Source organism: Zalophus californianus, chromosome 7 (assembly GCF_009762305.2).
Source record: "Zalophus californianus isolate mZalCal1 chromosome 7, mZalCal1.pri.v2, whole genome shotgun sequence".
NCBI lineage: Eukaryota > Metazoa > Chordata > Mammalia > Carnivora > Otariidae > Zalophus > Zalophus californianus.
The window spans coordinates 32,676,811-32,696,262 of record NC_045601.1 but is presented as its reverse complement, the minus strand read 5'-3'; the positions used below and the strand labels follow the sequence as shown (position 1 = coordinate 32,696,262).

The following is a 19,452-nucleotide window of genomic DNA, read 5'->3' as shown; positions in this document are numbered from 1 at the left end:
CTTTCAAACATAACTGAGTGATTCGTCTAGTACCTCAATGTCTCAGGGTAGCCAGAATTTACACACCACCACAAAAAAGCTTGAGGAGTGTATCTGTTTTGTAATGTTCTTATTCGGCAGAAAGAACACAAAGTTGTGTAAACACACAGAACAGGATTCTTCCACTGTGAACCCTCCACTTTGCTGGTCACAGAACTGGGCTATTTATGACATTCTGAATGTGACCGACTTTAGGATAATATATAGCCCAATTCCTACTGGAAAATGCAATATGGATAGCTCTTAAAAGGTTTCAAGCTTTAAGTAAATTATTGCATTGCTAGAGAAAGGACAAGAAAGTATAGTGCAGGATATAGTTCTGTAATGATAAAAGATGTGATAAGATCACTTGTTTATTTTTAATCATATGTTTATACTTCGTATTCTCATTTTCTACTCTACTTTCCAGGTGGTAAAAATAATATATCAAGTCAATTCAGCATATATCTTCCATCTACAGTCCATTCACTACAGAGTTTTCTACCAAAACAATTACTGATGAATTGTGAACTTCTGACAATGTTTACAGTGGGACCAATACTAATAATGTTCTGTCAGCATTTCCATTATAAACTTTATTTTTTATGGATTTATGTCTTAGTCATAAACTTTTTTTAGGTTGAAACTTGTTATTAAAATAATCAAATCAGAAATACTCTCCTATGACTTGTTTTGTCAATTTCTACTTTGAGAAGAGCTGCATCCCAAGAGAAAAAAGCTAATGATAACTAAGGATATCTGGGGGAAGGTACTCGCAGCTCAAATGACCATGAGTACATTTATCCACCAAACTGTAAGAAAAATTGAGTCAAGTATGACTTTAAGTTCACTGCAAAAATTAATTTTAAGACATAGCATGAAGCATTCTTTCAAAGTTGACTGAATACTTACCTCTAACTCAAGTGAAAGTTGATCAGAATTAATGACTTGGTATTTAAGATGTTAAATTGACAGGTTATATGAAGTAACTGTCAGATACTGTAGTGTGAAGCAGTTTCAGTTTCACATGTACATAGGCTTGTCCAAACAAGGAAAATTGGTAAATTTTTCAGAAGAAAAAACTTAAAATAATAAAAGAGATACTGCTACTAGGGTGAGGTTTGGCATGCAAAGTTTCAACACTGAGCAAGTTTTATGGCCAAGCTATATGTCCTTAAAAATAGGGCTTTATAAATGGAAGCACTGGCACAACCTTCACTATAGTATTGCAAACAGTAACGCTATTTTATATAACCTAGACAAGAACGTCTTTTTAAAATCAAAAAGCTGGTCTATTTTAATATGTTGGGCTCAAAAATTTTTAACAAAAATAATTGGAACCACTATTTTGTTTAAAATCTCAAAGGTGAAAAGTCCTGGAACAGACTTGGGACTGTATAAGAGTTTGGTTTATAAAGTTTGGCCACAGTGTTTTTCTCCTACTACAGGTGAGCTTCAATAGCAAGGAGCCCACTCTAGGAGGAGGACACTTCTGGCAAAGACTGACAAAGAAGGGTGTTTGTCAAGCAGGTGTGGGGTCACCTAAGAGTGTGACATTTCTTAGTCAATCCCCATGTTTCCAAAAAAAACCTTCCCTGTATAAAGTTTACCACTCCAACTTTTAAAATAACGTATCTCTATTAAAGTTTTTCCTCTTTTTTGTTTTGTTTTTAATTTGTTTTTGTTTTAAGGCAAAGCAACGTAAGTATTTTTATAGATGTTATTTATTTATGTTTTAATAATCTGGAAAGATAAAGGCCACCATAAATCTTTCCATCTCTGAAAATTCCACAAGGCAAGCTTTGGCCCTAAAGTATTTAAAAAAAAAAAAAAAAGTAAAATGGAGTGGGAAGGAAAAACAACCCATCAAAAAGTGACAGGCATTATTGTGTGCCAGGTGTTGTCTCTTTGTTAAAAAAAAAAAAAGAAAAAGGAAAAAAGAAAAAAGAAAAAAGAAAAAAAAAGAATATAAAAAAACAAACACCAAAAACCAAAACCAAAAACAATCCACCAAAAACAACTCTCATATCCCAAGAAGAAATTCATTTTAGTGGCCTTGGTCTCAGCATGGTCCTGCCAATTTCAAGCCCCGACCATACATGTATTCTCTAAATGGAATCAGTGGCTACAAAGCGGCCAGCGTATCGTTAGTCACAATACAACAGTAAGGTTGTGAACATACCTGAGCAATGTTCAAGGTCTAGAGCATTGGAGGATGGGCAGGACAAGACAGGACAGAACAAAAATAAAGGAAGAAAAAAAGAAAAGACAAAACAGTGACTATGAGGCCAGCCTCAAGGAACCCAGAGTCAGCACAAACCCTCCCACATGTTAAACCACCAAAAACAAACATATACCAAAAAGGGGGGAAAAAATCAGCAGTCAGGCCACGCTGAAGATACCAAGGGTTATAAAAATAGGCACCCAAACAATAAAAAGATAAAAAATTATGGTTAAGACATGTGTAGGTTTCTCTGGCAAAAGGTATACTTGAAACTGGCCTTATAGAAAAAAAAGCAATGCAAAATAAACCAACTTTTAAAATATCTCCTTTTTAATTTAAACATTTTTAAAGCAATATATAAATGATAGGAACAATACATTGTTTAATAAACCATATATTAAAAAAAAAATCACCAAATAGTTCTTAACTGTTTTGCTCAGTTAGCTCTAGCAAAGAAAAGAGAAAAGAATAGTGCAGATTCTATGCAGAATTTACTTGGTTTCCAGCATAGTACAGTACCTGCTTATTTAAACCTAGCATATTGCAGACCATATCCCTGGAATAAGGCTGCTCCAATACATATCTCAACAAAGCAGTCTGTGGTTCAAACAGATCCTTTAAAGAAAATAAAAAAAATTATTGCTTCAAGATCAAAGTAAATGTTAATTCAAATAATTTGAAATTGGGATAAAAAAATCTGCTAAAGGCACTTGTTACCTTCACACAGTAGGCAGTATATCTAGTGGAAAAAAATCATAGGGTTTTAGTGCTTACAGTTAATCTGATCCCACCCCCTCATTTGATAGGAGATATAACTGAGGTGAAGGGACTTGCCCAAGGTCATACAGAAGCTCAATTTAGAAAGACTTCAGTTACTGTCACAGGAGAGTCTTAAGCATCACTTGTAAGGAAAGGATTTTCTGCTCAGAAATCTAATCAAAGAGGAATGGAGGTAGTTTCCAATCACTTTCATACAAGTGTAAACAAACAAACACTACTTCCAAATTTGGAGAGGAGAAATGACTTGATAGTACAGGGGTCAAAGTGTAGATTCTGAAATCAGATTGAGTTCAAATCCTCATTCTACCATTTCGTAAACATGGGGCCTTAGTCAAGTTACTCAGTTTCATCATCTGTATAATGGAGATACTAAGATGATAGTTGAGAATAAGGGTTACTGCAAAAAAGTTCTTAAAACAGTGGCTGGCATACAGTAAGTACATAATGAATTGATCTGTTTTCAATATTACTGCTATCATGATAACTGTAAATTCCATTTAGTTTCACATTCCTAAGTTTTGCTGACTAATATGCCAAGAGTCCAGGATTGCAACCTTAGTTTCACTATTTCCCTCTCCTCACTTCTGGACTCGCTTCCTAACCATTCTGTACATCATTTTTAACGTGAAACATTCACATGAAAAATCTCTAGTCCAAAAAAAAAAAAAATCTCTAGCCCTCCTCATACTCTGCTCTGTAACCGTTTCAACCCCCAAGACACTATAATGAATCTATCAAATTTCATTCTAGCTTTAGGTCTATATCTCATACTTCATTTTATTGATACTTGTAGATTTTTTTCTTTTGAGACTATTCTACTCCACTTTTGTCTTCTTCATCCCCCCTTTAAAAAAAAATCTAACACAGGTAGGGGCACCTGGCTGGGTCAGTTGGAAGAGCATGTGACTCTTGATCTCGAGGTCCTGAGTTCAAGCCCCATGCTGGGTGGGTGCAGAGATTATTTAAATTTTTTAAAACTTAAAAAAAAAAAAAAATTAAAAATCTAACAAAGGAGAGACTCACTCTTCAAATTTTAAGAGAAGTACAAATTCATTTTTGGTCCTCACTTTGCAAACGAAGAATAAAAAGGTTTCCATTATAAAGATTCAATTTTCTTAATCTAAGTGCTTTGTCGGGACCAAATGGAGCATAAACACCCAATATTATAAACCACAGGGTATACTTGGATACCAGAATCAAATGATAAACCATAAACTATTTTTCATTAAATATATACTTCTTCAGTCTATGAAGAGACAATTTGCATAACACATCATATAATCCAGGATGAAGACTGTTAGATGGACCAAAGTTCCATTATATTTATCAACATACCTTATCATATGGCAAAAGGCCTTTCAAAGGAAAACGAAGAGTTGCAGGATCCAATTTCCATGAATTACAAATGGCTCCCGAGTTATTTACAACTGGCAGAAGGCTGCAGCGGCCTGTATGTATTACAAACAATATTTTAAAGTAAATGTGAACACAAATGCCTGGTCCTTCATTCACTCTATGAATATTTAATAAATATCTATTCTGAATCAGGCACTGATTTTAAAAAGGTTGTAATTAGATATAACTTTTAGGAATTTTCTTTGATTATTTTTAGTCCAGATGGTTGGAGACCGATTGTACAGGCCTTCCAAACTCAAAAATAATGGCATTTGTCCAAGTATATAAGATAAAGATCAGCAAACTATAATCCATGGGCCAGATGCAGCTTGCCACCTATTTCTGTAAAGTTTTATTGGGACACTGATGCTTTCCCACTATAATGGCAGAGTTGAACAGTTCCAACAGATCGTATAGCTCACAAAGCCTAAAATATTTATTGTATCACCATTTATAAAAAAATTTGCGTATCTCTAATCTAGGGTCAGTATGATTAACTTTATGCATGATGTTCCTAGAGGCCTTAGATGTAGCATATGACCATCAACTCATATATCCAACTGCCTAATGAATACAGTCACCTGGATGTCTCCCAGGGACTTCAAGCTTAACAGATCTTAAATTGAACTCATCATCCTTCTCAAGCCTGTACCACTTCCAGAATTCATTAAATGATATCAATATCTACTCAGTTACAAAAGCTAGAAGTCTGAGGATTACCTGTCTAGCGTCTACTTGTTTTATTTTTGTATTTCCAATCTAAAACAGCACCCGACTCACAAGAAGTGTTCAAAATTTGGTCATTGACTAAATAATGGTCTATATACCCAGACAGTGCTGGGCACTGCACAAATTGCCAAATCACATGCTTGTTTTTAAAAGCAAATTCTGAGAAAGAAACAAAACATGAAAAAATGAAAAACAAAATAAATGAAGTACAGAGCAAAAGCGTGAATTGGAATGGGCTTAAAGAGCCTGAGTCTTGTGTACTATGGACACACAGGGATGGTCCGCTGAGACTTCCAGTTACCTGGAGATTCCATGGTGATTACTAGCTCTATTAAAAGTTCCCTCTAGTTACCAGGAAACATATCTTCTAGAATGAGTCTATCTGAAGCTTAGACCCAGTCCAGACAGTTGCTTTTCCCTCCCTATACTCTGCAAACAAAGTACCTGAAAACAAGTAAATGGCTATTATTAAGCTTCCACAGAATTACCAAAATGACAAACCACCAAGACATGTGCAAGATACCATCTGCCAATTCTGTTGAATATTTCACTAAAAACCAGGTACTATTTAGTACATTTTAATTTATAATCCTACCACAAATGGAGTTTATCCTTGCTGTGGGCCTAAAGGTATCCACAAAGTCTGATACCAGGTTTCCAAGTAACTAAAAACAAAACAAAAAACATGTAAGTATAAAAATAAGATTGCTTTGAATATAACCATCATTTATGTAAAATGAGATAGGACATAAAGATTTAATACAATACCTGGCATATAAAAATTACTCAAAAGTCAGTCCTCTTTCACTTCCTTTCAAACAATTACTTCCCAGTTCATCTGTCCCTGAATTAAGCCAAATCATACCACCAGGTCCTTCAGTATTTCATGAAGCTGGCATATTTTCACACATGATATAGAAACTGTCTTGGGGTGCCCGGGTGGCTCCGTTGGTTAAGTGTCCAACTCTTGATTTTGGCTCAGGTCATGATCTTGGTGTTGTGAGATCAAGCCCTGGGTCAGGCTCTGTGCTCAACAGGGAGTCTGCTTGAGATTCTCTCTCCCCCACTCCCTCTGCCTCCCCCACCCCAGGCGTGATATAAAGAAATAAATCTTGAAAAGAAAAGAAATTGTCTCAACAGGATACCAGAGAAATAAAAGAAATACATTAGACTGATAAAAAAGTACATTTTATCTCAGGATAAAAGTGACCATTTTAAAAATAAGCACATAAAAATAAGATTAATGTAACTATTTTTTATTAAAATTGCTCCCCCCAAAACTTGGAACATATCAGATTTACCCAGTGTGGAAGTTTTCCTTCAGGATATAGTTTCCTAATCTCTGTGACTGCAAAGTAGGCTGGTAATAAACAGGCATTTCTTTCCAAGATATATGCTATAACCTAAGAAAAATAAAAGAGCAATGTTATTCTTCTTGGTTAGTTCCACAGAAAAGCCCTTTAAATGCAACAGTGGCAACAACAAAAATATTAAAAGCAAAGATATTATTTCATGGATTTATTAATCTGTAGCACAAAGAGTTCATTTATATGTGAAGAATCTCTAAAAATGAAGATTAATGAACAATGAAATGGATGTCACTAAGTAACGTTGCTTTAAATATTGGTAGACTCCAACAGGAAAGAAACTGACCAAAGTTATAATTCTTGCAACATCAGTTACAAAGCACAAAGATCTTTTAAGTGGTCCATAGGCTAAAGTCTTTTAACAGCTAAAAATACTCTAATGTCTATATTGTTGTTTTCTTAATTAAAAGCCATGACTTAATTAAAATTTAAAATTTTCTTTTGAAATATAATACAAGTAAAACAGCATCTTTAAAACTAGAAGTGATTTCTGTAGAAGTACCCAAATGGAACAGTCCACAAACTACCATATGTTTTAAAGGCACAGAACTATATAAAACTATTATTTTTGAGGTTATGATCAATGAACTGCAGACACGTCTAAATTACCTCTCTTGCTGCTAGAAGCTGCTGTACAACAGCTGAGCTCACTGTATTGGGAATTGTCAAGATTTTCTCCAAAATCACTTTTAAGAGATCTCGAACACCCTGATATAAGAAAAAAGCCCACAGGTTAAAACTAAGTAGTGCCCCCTGTGCTAGTTAAAACATCTAAAGATTTCAACATTATATGCTCAGGAAAAAAGTTACCTTCAAGATCACATCTTTAATTTTTCTGAATCAGAGCTACCATTCAAGTCCCTAACATTAGCCCAAAAGAAGAGTCATGTTCCAAAATAGAATTCTAAAGAATATGAATGAACAAAGTCCTTTACAAATAAAAATTAATCTTTCCACACTCTGCTAAGCTTTCTGGACCCTCACAACATTACAAGAGTTTCTACTGTTACAACAGTCCAAAAAGCTTAATTTGGGCTTAGAGGCAGAAATAATTTGAATAGAACTTGAAAATACTCTGAGACATGGGCCATACTGTTAAACTTTCTGGCGGGTGATTTCTTCTGCTCACTCCCTTTGTCATATTCTAACTTTACTCCCCCTTCTCATCCATCACATACCTAATCACTCAAACTTATCCAATAAAGCTAGTCTGTTAATTGGTCATCTCCTCTTATCTATTACCAGTTGCATTACTTCAGAGCAGAATCTGATACATGGAGAAGAAATTTCATTCTACACGCATTTATTGAGCATAAACTGTGTGATCAATCTTGTAAAAAAGATAGATAAAACATACACGAGAGAAATTAGAAACAATTATAAAGCACCATACAAATAAGAAGGTAAAAACTTCATGTTAACCTGCTAAGGAAACTAAAGAGAGAGAAAAAAAACAAAAAAACCTGAGCAATTTTAAGTCTCCTTAGGAAATATAACAAAACATAGATTTTGTAAACGCTTCCACTTCATTTCTCCCATCAGAAATTAAGATATACACACTGAAAAATTATTCATGTCTGAAAGTGATTACTTTTTATAATTAGGAAAAAATACCTTGTAATCCACTCCCCCAATTATTTTCCGAACCAGTTTAAATGTTAAGGACCAAAGTTGTGTTCTTTCCCATTCAAGTGTGTCAGAGTTTATCAGGGATTCACAAACCATCCTAGAAAATAAGAATACCCATTCCAGTTACAAGACAGAATTTTGCCAAGTTCTCCAATAGCCAAGGTCTGTGTACTCTGGATATGATATTTGTCATTTTGTTCTTCAGAAAGACACATTACTATTCAAGAATACTTAAAAAAAATTATATATATGGTATATGTTTTTTTACTTGTGTGAAAGATAGAATCCAAAATAGAACTAAATAATATTATATTTTTACTAGAAAGAAATTTATCAAAAGCTATTGATTAAATGTTTACCATCTAAAAGTTTGTGGTAGATTGTATTTTTCCAAGACGGCTGCAACAAACTTTTCAATCCCACATGCTCTTCTGAAGGGTGACACTGATACTCCTCCCATGAAGAGGTGGGAGAAGGGTCTACATTCTCTTCCCCTAAACATGGGCAGGCCTAAGATTATGGCAAAAGGGACACTTATGACCCCCAAGACAAGGTAATGCAACTTCTCCCTACCCTTCTTTTGAATGCTTGGTCTTGCACACCATCATGCTGTGGGAAAGTCCAGGTCACATGGACAGAGCCTATGTAGGTTCCAGCCAATAGCCCCAGCTAAGGTTCCAGATGACAGCCAGGCATCAACCACGAGACATATGAATGGGGAAACCTTTGTCATAACTACAGCCATAGCCACCATCGGATTGCAATCACAAGACCCTGAGATAAAACTGCCTACTCAACTCAGTTAACCATGATAACCATGAGTGTTAATAAAATGTTAAATAATCCTAGCCCCTGGGCTGAAAAGTAAAGGCTGCCTGGGTTTGAGTCTTTAAATATACAATTCTAAGAATACTACATCCTAGAAACTAAAACCTGAGGTTTTATGAAGGATTACTTGTTTTTTTTTTTTTTTAAGATTTTATTTATTTATTTATTTGACAGAGAGAGACATAGCGAGAGCAGGAACACAAGCAGGGGGTGTGGGAGAGGGAGAAGCAGGCCTCCCGTGGAGCAGGGAGCCCAATGCGGGGATCGCTCCCAGGACCATGGGATCACGACCTGAGCCGAAGGCAGACGTTTTAATGACTGAGCCACCCAGGCGTCCCAAAGGATTACTTGTTGAGCCTAACTTTCTTCTTCATTCCTTCATCCTTTTATAACAATCTTGACCAATTACCAAACATTAATTAAAAAAAACAAAATTCTTTGGATTGCTCATATCCACCATTAAACATACCTGGGTGGAAGGAGACCAGTCTCCACTGCCATTGCTAAGCAGTCATAAAGAAAAGAAATTCTTTTCGGACTATGCTGGCCATGAATAAATTTAACAATCCACTGGATGCATTGTTCATGAGATTCCTGGAAAATTAGAAAATGATTACATTTTAGGTCCAAAGTGATATTTTATAACTGACAAATACCTAGTATTACACCTGGGAGTATATCAAGACTATGAATGAAATACTCCATTATAAACATGCATGGATGAAAACAATTTAAAAAAATGGAAAAATTCAGATTTACTATTTCAGTTTAATCAAAATGTAGTTCCCATATCAGTTTGTCTTCTAGGATACCCTCAAGAAGAACCTCCATGCCCTCTTCCTCGGCACTACCCTGTCCCTCATATACACTTCTACTGTTGAACGTATATTGCTGATTTAGAGATATGTATTTTCTTCGTGACTCTCTCCTTGAAAATAAGGGCCGTCCTTAATTCATAGAATGTTTAATGGATTATTAAAAACTTAAAAGATGTTGAAAAGACGTTCAACAGCAGAGAAATGCAAAACAAACCATGAGATATAATTTCTGTTTTAGATTGGCAAACATCAAAAAAACTCATTAACACCCTACCATGAAGCCCTAAGGAAGATACTCTTACACATCGCTAGAGGGGTATAAATTGGTATGATGCTTATGGAAGGCTATTAAGCAATTTCTATAAAAATTAAAAAGAGACATACCCTCTAACCTAGCAATATTACTTCCAGGAATGTATTCAGTGTCCTGTGCATAATATTGTTTTTGCGCATAATAATGTCCTGTGCATTAGAGTATTGTTTAAAGTGGAGAAGTTAAGAAATAACCTAAACGTCAGTCAGTAGGGGACTGGTTAAATAAAGGAAGGTGCAGCCACATAATAGATTATGCTCCTGTAGGAAAGACAGGCAGAAGTAACTTTCAACGGAATGATGTAGAATTACTTTCAGAAGTGAATACAAGGAAAAAAGGTGTTAATGAACAGTGAACACACTATATGAATGTTCCATAAAAACGGGATCCTATAACATGTAAAAACTTCCAGAAGGCAACAAACTGGGGATACTGGCTGCTGATATGAAAAAGAGCTGGTGATTAAGCTAAGGGAGATAGAAGGCAGACTATTCACTGGGTTCCCCTTTTGGTACCTTTTGCATTTGGAGCCATATGAATAGATTACCTATTAGAAGATAATTAAAACAAGATTTAAAAAAAAATGAATGTATGCCATTATGTGACCGATGTTTGAGCAGCAAGTCTTACCACCAGTGGCTCAGATGAAAACAGTTCTCATTTTCCTACCAAGAACGCACCATGAGAAGATAATACCCTACTGGAATACCAACTCTGTAAGGATCACACATTTTGTCTTTTTCATGGATACATTTTCTGGTGACCGTTCCTTGTTACTAAGTTTTACTGCTCCTTTCCTCATTTTTATTAGAATATCTTTGTAGGGGCGCCTGGGTGGCTCAGTCGGCTAAGCGTCTGCCTTCAGCTCAGGTCGTGATCCCAGGGCCCTGGGATCGAGCCCCGCATCGGGCTCCCTGCTCCGCGGGGAGCCTGCTTCTCCTTCTGCCTGCCGCTCCCCCTGCTTGTGCGCTCTCTCTCTGACAAATAAATAAAATCTTGAAGAAAAAAAAAAAAGAATATCTTTGTATCTTTGTTATAGTATCCTTATCGCGGCATCTTTGTTTCGTATTTTTAATCAATCTTTGTATCTATCAATGCTTTGCTAGCTCCTTTGTTGAATGAAATTTGTATCTTTTAAAATCCCTATCAGAGCTGTTTTCACATGCACCAAATAAATCAGAATAGGATGAAAATGGTTTTATATAACGTAACTGGGGGAGATCTTTAAAGACGTCTCACACTGTGCTGTCATCGGTTTGACTTCCTACTACAGGTTCTCCACTGGAAAAATGCAAATTGAAACAAACGGAAACCAGACCATACAAACAAGAAATGACATTTTTACTTGTCCCTTTCCAGAAAGACCTTCACAGCGACATCAAAGTAACGTAAAAAAGAAGGCATCAAAAATCATCAGCGGAATGTAGTAAAAATGAAGTGCTCACCTGAGACAGACCCCCCCAAAACTGTCTGAAGGCCCCTAGACAGCTAATTAGTTTGGTTTTTTCATCTTCAGGGGTGTCCATAAACATTCTAAAAAACAAAAATCACATTACTTGTCACGAGTTCTAAAAGGGTAATTCAACATAACCAGAATCTTATGGATCTCAGACACCTTCAAGACAAACCTAAGTAAAATCTTAAAAAGATACACTCACGTTAAAACCACAAAAATCTGCCACGCGTATATACTCACCCAGGAAAAGCCTCTTCTATAATTTCCGTTTTCTGTAAAAAAACAAAAAGTATGAGATGTAAAAACAAAATTAAAAAAAAAGAAAAGAAAAGAAAAGAAAGGAGGGACCTCCCTGAGAAAATATTACAATGTAACAGGGGACAAGTCACCTTAACCAGCGACCCGCACAAAATATCACTTCCGGCCTGGCCTGTCACGCAGGGCACTGGGCACCTCAAAGGAGACCTGGAATTTGACAGCGTTCTGACACCCGCTAAACCCTCGCAGGCATACACGGCGTCGTAACAAAGGAGCGGTGGGAGAGAGGCAGCCCGGGCCGGGCTCCCGGGCTCTCCCCCTCCCCAGCCACCGCCCTGGATCCCTGGCGGCTCCACTCACCACCACATCCTCAAAAATGCTCTGCAGTTGCGTCTCCATCTGCACCATTGCCCCGGGCGCCCGGCGCCCGGCCCGGCTGAGGCCCGAGCTCCGGGAATTGACGGGCAGAGAGGCGGAAACGCCGGCAGGAAACCTCAGCTCGCGGAGGGTGCCTTTTCTCTCAAGCGCTCAGCCGAGAGAACGCCCCCTCCCCGGCCCAGCAAACCGCCGGCGCCCGCACGGAAGCCGGGGAGCGCCGGATGCGTGCGGATAACGAAACCTGCAGAAACTAGGGACCCAGCCCGTTGGTTCCGCTTGGAAAAAGGCCGGCCCGCCGAGCCAGACGAGAGCGCCCCCAAGTGGAGCCTTGAGCCTACGTCACCCCGAGGTGTCGTCGGCTGCAGGCCGCCACCTCCCGGCTGGAGCGGGAGTTGCTTCCTGCTCCGGACTAACGCTTTTGCCTACTGGGAAGGAAAAAAGCTTGGAGCCCAGGGAATGACAACCGGCGAGAAGAGCTCCTCCTGCAACCTAGGTCAGCCTGATGTCCGTGAGCTACTGACCTTCTGGATCCAGTTGAAACACACCTTTCTTGACGACAGGGACCATGTCTTCTCAAGTATGGTAAGCTCAGTGCTTTGCACAGTGCCTGACACATAGCAGGCTTTTAATAAAGGTCAAAAACAAACAAACAACAAAACAAAACGTATTACTGATTTTTAATTAATCAAATAATGTCTACCGTTTAAAAATTTTTTAAATATCTACCGTTTTTAGTTATAATCATGTAAAATAATATTTATCAATTACTGAATACCTAGAGAGCATCTTTGGTGAAGGTAGGGGTGGAGAATGGTTGGCAGATAGGAAGGCTGATCCATTGGCAGGGTCAGAGCAGTGGCTAAGCGCACTGCGGGGAGTGTCCGCCCCACCGCTGTATTCTTCCAAGCATCTGTTTGACATATTCCTGGAAGCCTGCCCTTCTCGTTCAAGTTGATGTAGGGTCTCTTCCTTATCTTCATATAACACCTTAGTGCATAAGTAGTAGAGTACTTCATGTATGAAATATTTGTTCACCCTTTGCTCAGTGTTAGACACAATGTTAGGTACTTGATGAACTGTACTGCAGGAATCAATTTTGTAGAATGTACAAGCTAGAAGGATGACAGAGCCAGAATTATTAAAATCTAAGTAGCCTAACAATCTATTGTTCTTTTTTGTATGCTAACCACATTATCTTATTTTGGGCTATCTTTAATCAGATACACTTCTAAGCGTTTTCAGTTACCGTCACGCAGATTTCCATGCCTCCACTCTGTTTCCAAATCAGTATGTTCTCAGCAAATGCTAGCAAATCTTAATATTAGCCAGGGCTTGTATAGGTAAAAAGATAGAATGGTCAGGAAAGAATTATATCTTTTTTCATAACCAAATACAATTTAATTTTTATATCATGCTTGCTGATGCTTCATCCATTAAATAAAAATTGACCATCTAGTCCTAGACCTTGATGTGTTTTCCCCCAATATTCATTTTTTTCAATTGATGTATCATCTATAAGCAATGAAACACCGAAATTTTACATGTACAGATCCATGAATCTTGACAAATATTTACACTGATTTAACTACGACTTCAGTCAAGATACGGAGTATTTTCATACACGGGAAGTTCCTGATGTTCCTTTGCAGCCAATCCCCCTTCCAGAGGCACAGTTTTAATTTCTGTAACCGCTAATTAATTTGCATGTTCTTGAAGTTTATATAATGGGAATCACACAGTATGTACTCTTTTGTGTCTAGCTTCTTTCACACAGCTGCATATTTTGAGATCCATCCATGTGTATTATTCCATTTTATGAGTATACCAGAGCTTGTTTATCAATTCACCTGTTGGTGGACATTTAGATTATTCTCAGTTTTTGAATAATGTGAATAAAGTTGCTATGAGCACTCTTGAACAAGTCTTCCTGCAGACATATGTTATCTTTTCTGTTGGTAAATGCCTAGGAGCAGAATTTTGGGGTCATGTGGTAAGGATATGTTTAACTTTATAAAAAATTGCCAAACAGTTCCCCAAACTGGTGTGTACCATTTTTATACTCTAATACTACAAATGTGTGAGAGTTCCAATTGTTATGCCAATATCAGAGTGTCTCAATTGCTGTAGCTTATCAGTAGTTCTTGAGGTAGGATAGCCTAAGTTCTTCAATTTTAATATTTTTTTCAAGCTTATTTTGGTTATTCTAAGTTCTTTGCATTTCCATATAATTTTAGAATCAGCTTGTCTATTTGACAAAAAAAAGACTGGGATTTTTATTAGGATTAAATTGAATCTATAGAGTAATTTGGGGATAACTGATACATAAACAATATTGAGTCTTTTAGCCCACAAATATGGCTCTCTCCATTTAAGTAAGTCTTCTTTTATTTCTTCAGCAATATTTAATGAGAACAGCCCTCAGTGACAGAGTGGTTCTGTCAATTCTGTATGCCATAATCAAGAGTCAGTCCATTCAGTTAAAATATTCTTCTAAATCCTTATCTTGACATTTCTATAAAATGGAATATAATTTCCTCAGCAGAAAATGTCAAACCATTAAGTGTTCACTAGAAGGAAGAAAAAAAAAAAACAAACGTATTAAGGAAAGGACTGGTTGGAGATATGCTTGAATGTGTAACATATCAACTGTCTTAGCTTTCCTCAAAAATGACCAAGCCTTCAGCAGGAAGAATAATTACCTGGGGCAACTCAAAGCAGACTAAGCAAAGGGTGAACATAAAACTGCACCCAAGGAAATGTGCTAATGATCGAACCAGTGCAACTGAACTGGTTCCTGGTGGAGGCTTGGTGCTGGGAACAGGAACTAAGTCAGAAGTTCAAGAAACAAGTAAAGGCAGAAATGGAGGTAGAAGTGATCAGCAAGACGGGAACAAACTGAGAGCACCCAGGATGTCTCTGTGAAAAAGGCTGGTACCTTCAGATCATTGTTAGTGCTGGACTCAAGACAAATACTTGAATCAGCCTGGAAAGTGAGGCCAGTGTAGGCATCATTCAGAATTGGAGGGCCCAGAAAGCCTGGGTGAGTAGTCTGAGTCAGCAGCTAATGAGACGTTTGCTTTGGGTTTGTAAATAATGGAGTGAGCGATAAGAAAGACAAAAGAGAAAAAAAACAGGAAAAGAAAAAGAAAAAAAAATTTTTAAAACAAGCACATGGTTTAGAAGAAATACGAGACTAGATCTGAGGGTCCAGGGGTATCCCTTCCTTCCTAAGGAAGAGGATATAGCAAATGTAATGGGAAGCTGGAAACCCTGGATTTTGAGGGTGGAGATGAAGCAGCTTAAGGCCTTTGGAGGATGGGAGTAGAAAGGAGGCATACCCCATCAACATGTGAGCAACATAAGGTACCATCTGTATCTTTATGTTTTCTATTCCAAATTCTAGTATAATGTCATAAATGAATGAATGAGTGAAATGAATGAATGAATGATGAATGAAAGAATATTGAGATTGTAAAGGAAGGTGTGGATAGTAAGGTGGGTTTCAGGTTCCAAGCAGATAAATTATCTCATGGACTCATCAATGAAATGAAAATCTGGTCTTTGCCCTTGACTTCTGAAGGATAATGTTGAAGCCCTTGGAATATTGTGCTGTGTTTTGGTTTGCCTAGGGCCCTCAAAATACCCTAGGTAGTCTAACAATGTGCCTCGGGGTGAGGAAGTTTGGCTCATGAGGTCAACCTCTGGAGGGACTGGAGATTGAATTCAGCTACATAGGCATCAACCACGCCTACATGGTATAGCCCCAATAATCTCTGGACACCAGACTCAAGAGAGCTTTACTGGTTAGTGATGTTTCATGTATGTTGTCATGTATTGATGCCAGGAAAGAAATGCCGTCCACAACTCCATGGGAGGAGGAAAACTGGAAACTCTGACTCTGTCTTATGTGCCTTTTCTCCTTGGCTGATATTCATATGTATCTTTTAGCTATAATAAACCATAACCATGGGTATAATATGAGTCTTTCTAGAAAATTATCAAAACTAAGTGTTGTCTTAGGGACTCCCAAACTTGGAATGGGTGTCAGAAGTGAGGATAATCTTGAGGACTGCTCCTTTTAAGTACACACACCACAATTCCACTTTTGTTGGGAAAGAAAGAAGAGAAGAGAGAAGGGAGAAAGCCTGGGAGGGGAGGAGGGAAGAAGGGAAGGATGGAGGAAGAGAAGAAAGAAAATGTCAGCCACTATCTATCTTTATAGGTATGAGCTTACATGCATCAGGAGAAAGTATGGAAGTATTTTTACATCTGGTGGGCAAAATAATAGCCCGCCAAGTATGTCCATATCCTCATCTCCAGAACCTGAAAAGATGTTAGATTTCATGGCAAAGGGTAATTAAATTTGCAAATGGAGTTAAGATCGGTAATCAGCTGACCTTAAACTAGGGGGACTACTCTGGATTATTTGGATAGACCCAATGTAATCAAAAAGGTCCTTAAAAGTAGAAGAGGGAGCTGGACGAGGAGAACCAGAAGACATGACTAAGGGAGAATAGTCAAAGAGATGCAAGATTTCTGGCTTAGAAGATAGAGAAAGGGAATCATTAGCCAAGAAGTGTAGGTGACTTCTAGAAGCTGGAAAAGGTAACGAACCAGATTCTCCCCCTAGAGCCTCCAGAAGGGAACCCAGCCAGCCACATAGACACCTTGATTTTAGCCTAATGAGACCTGTAGCACACTAGTAAAATAAATTTGTTGTATTAAGCCACTAAGTTTGTGACAAGTTGCTACAGCAGCCACAAAAAACTAATCTATCTTTTTTTTTTTTAAGTAGGTTCCATGCCCAGCATGGAGCTCAACAGGGGCTTGACCCCACACCCCCAAGATCAAGACCTGAGCTGAGATCAAGAGTCAGAGGCTTAACTGACTGAGCCACCCAGGCGCTCCCACAGAAAGCTAATCTAAATGCCTACGTATCAATATTGGCTACCTAAGAGAGATGGGAGAGATTGACTATTTATTATAAAGTAACACCTAAAAAAAAAATAGAGTGGAGAATTTCCTAGAAGATATTCTCTTCACTTCTGATGCTGAATATTTCAACATGTATGTTCCCTAAATAATTCAGCCTTATTAGGTCCAAAACCTAACTTGTCATCCATCTTTCTAGAAAACTAGATTGTCCTCCTGGTGCCCCTCTCTCTGCTAAGGGCCACCCCACCTTTTCCTAGTCACCTGAGTTTGGAATCAGTCTCTAAGCTCAGAGGTGCTGCTGTCTTGTTTCTTTAGGCTGGCACTTACCTGTTTCCACTGGCTTCATTGAGCTTGTCACCTCTCTCTAGGACTGTGACAGCCACACCTACCTGGCCTCTCTGCCTTTGTCTCTTCCCACTCGGGTCCACTCTATTCTCTAGAACCGGGGAAATATTCTGAAAGCACATCTTCCATTATGTTACTCTCTGACTCTAGATCCTTCTTTGGCTTTTCCTTTCTTACAGACTCACATTTAAATTTCTTCAATCCAAGCTACTTCATTTTTTTCTTTCTTTCTTTTGAAAGAATGGCTTTTTAACTCCAAATTTATTGTTTTTTAAATCTTACCACATAGATTTCACAGCCTAATTATTCTGATTCTTATAATTTATTCTGCTTTGTAAAAACCTCATTTTTCCTAGATCATTTTATTTGTATGGAGATGTTTTGATTCAGACAGTACTTTAACTCATGCCAGTAGTGTTCATTGTGTTGTCCAGAATGAAAAACTTTTTTTTAAAGTTTTTTTTTTTTAAAGATTTTATTTATTTGACAGAGAGAGACACACAGTGAGAGAGGGAACACAAGCAGGGGGAGTGGGAGAGGGAGAAGCAGGCTCCCCGCAGAGCAGGGAGCCCAATGCTGGACTTGATCCCAGGACTCTGAGATCATGATCTGAGCCGAAGGCAGACGCCCAACAACTGAGCCACTCAGGCAAGCCTAAAGTTTTTGTGTTTGTTTTTTTTTTTTTTGACAGAGAGAGAGCACAAGCAGGGGGAGCAACAGAGGGAAAGCGAGAAGCAGGCTCCCCACTGAGCAGGGAGCCCTATGTGGGACTCCATCCCAGAACCCTAGAATCATGACCTGAGCTGAAGGCAGACGCTTAACCGACCAAGCCACCCAGGTGCCCCCAGAATTAAAAACTTTAATTTTTATTGGGGAGGGTATGTGCTATGGTGAGCGCTGTGAATTGTGCAAGACTGTTGAATCACAGATCTGTACTTCTGAAACAAATAACGCAACATATTTTAAGAAAAAAGAAAAAGAAGAAGATAACAGGAGAGGAAGAAAAGGGGAGTATGTCAGAGGGGGAGACGAACCATGAGAGATGATGGACTCTGAAAAACAAACTGAGGGTTCTAGAGGGGAGGGGGGTAGGGGGATGGGTTAGCCTGGTGATGGGTATTGAGGAGGGCACGTTCTGCATGGAGCACTGGGTGTTATGAACAAACAATGAATCATGGAACACTGCACCAAAAACTAATGATGTAATATATGGTGATTAACATAACAATAAAAAAATAAAAAAAAACTTTAATTTTCTCGTTATACACTGTGAAATCAATTGATAATACTATTGATAATAATTTACTCCTTTTGCTGTTATAATTTTTCAAAGCACTATATGTAAATATTAAAAAAGATGAATAGGTCTCCAAAGCTCATATTAAAAAAATAACAGTTTTCAACCAAACTTCTCCCCACCTCTCATTTCCCAGAAGCTAGCCACTTTCAATTCTTTTTCTAAATAACATGCTTTATTCTACTATTTTTTGCTATTTCAGTTTTAGATACTATATTTCAACTTCTTACCATGAAAGAGGAGTATGTAGTGTTCCCTGAAATGCTTCACATTTCCTCCTTCTCCAACCTACTCATGTATCAGAATTTGTTAAGTAAATAATTACAGACCGTTCATACCATTCTGACTCTGTAACTATTATTTACAATTTAGCAACACAGTGCATTGTGATTACATTTCCCTTTTCTGTACCACTTTTTGTTTTGTTTTGGGAGTTAATAATTGTCTTACAGGGGTGCCTGTAAGTTGGTTAAGTGGTCAAGCGTCTGCCTTCAGCTCAGGTCATGATCCCGGGGTCCTGGGAGGGAGCCCCGCATCGGGCTCCCTGCTCAGCGGGGAGTCTGCTTCTCCCTCTCCCTCTGTGCACTCTCTCTTTCTCTCTCTCAAATAAATAAATAGGGACACCTGGGTGGCTCAGTCTGTTAAGCTTCTGCCTTCGGCTCAGGTCATAGTCCCAGGGTCC

General features: G+C 38.1%; 1 protein-coding gene across 4 annotated transcripts in view; it reads right to left on the bottom strand.

The window, feature by feature from the left end:
- The window catches only part of MED23 (mediator complex subunit 23), a 41,647-nt gene extending 29,262 nt beyond the window's left edge, over positions 1 to 12,385 (bottom strand). The window contains exons 1-12 of one of the 4 annotated variants that reach the window (XM_027602358.2): positions 12,176 to 12,305; positions 11,947 to 12,022; positions 11,798 to 11,829; positions 11,547 to 11,634; positions 9,440 to 9,564; positions 8,128 to 8,239; positions 7,123 to 7,221; positions 6,448 to 6,549; positions 5,742 to 5,811; positions 4,358 to 4,470; positions 2,762 to 2,857; positions 2,201 to 2,218 (exon numbers count right to left, since the gene is read on the bottom strand). In XM_027602358.2, coding sequence (XP_027458159.1) covers positions 2,201 to 2,218; positions 2,762 to 2,857; positions 4,358 to 4,470; positions 5,742 to 5,811; positions 6,448 to 6,549; positions 7,123 to 7,221; positions 8,128 to 8,239; positions 9,440 to 9,564; positions 11,547 to 11,634; positions 11,798 to 11,829; positions 11,947 to 12,022; positions 12,176 to 12,183 — 939 coding nt within the window. In that variant the 5' untranslated portion in view covers positions 12,184 to 12,305. Of the gene's footprint in view, positions 1 to 2,200; positions 2,219 to 2,761; positions 2,858 to 4,357; positions 4,471 to 5,741; positions 5,812 to 6,447; positions 6,550 to 7,122; positions 7,222 to 8,127; positions 8,240 to 9,439; positions 9,565 to 11,546; positions 11,635 to 11,797; positions 11,830 to 11,946; positions 12,023 to 12,175 lie in introns of all 4 variants that reach the window. The other 3 variants (XM_027602360.1, XM_027602359.2, XM_027602362.1) reach the window with 3 other exon arrangements.
- Between the last annotated feature and the right edge of the window lie 7,067 nt (positions 12,386 to 19,452).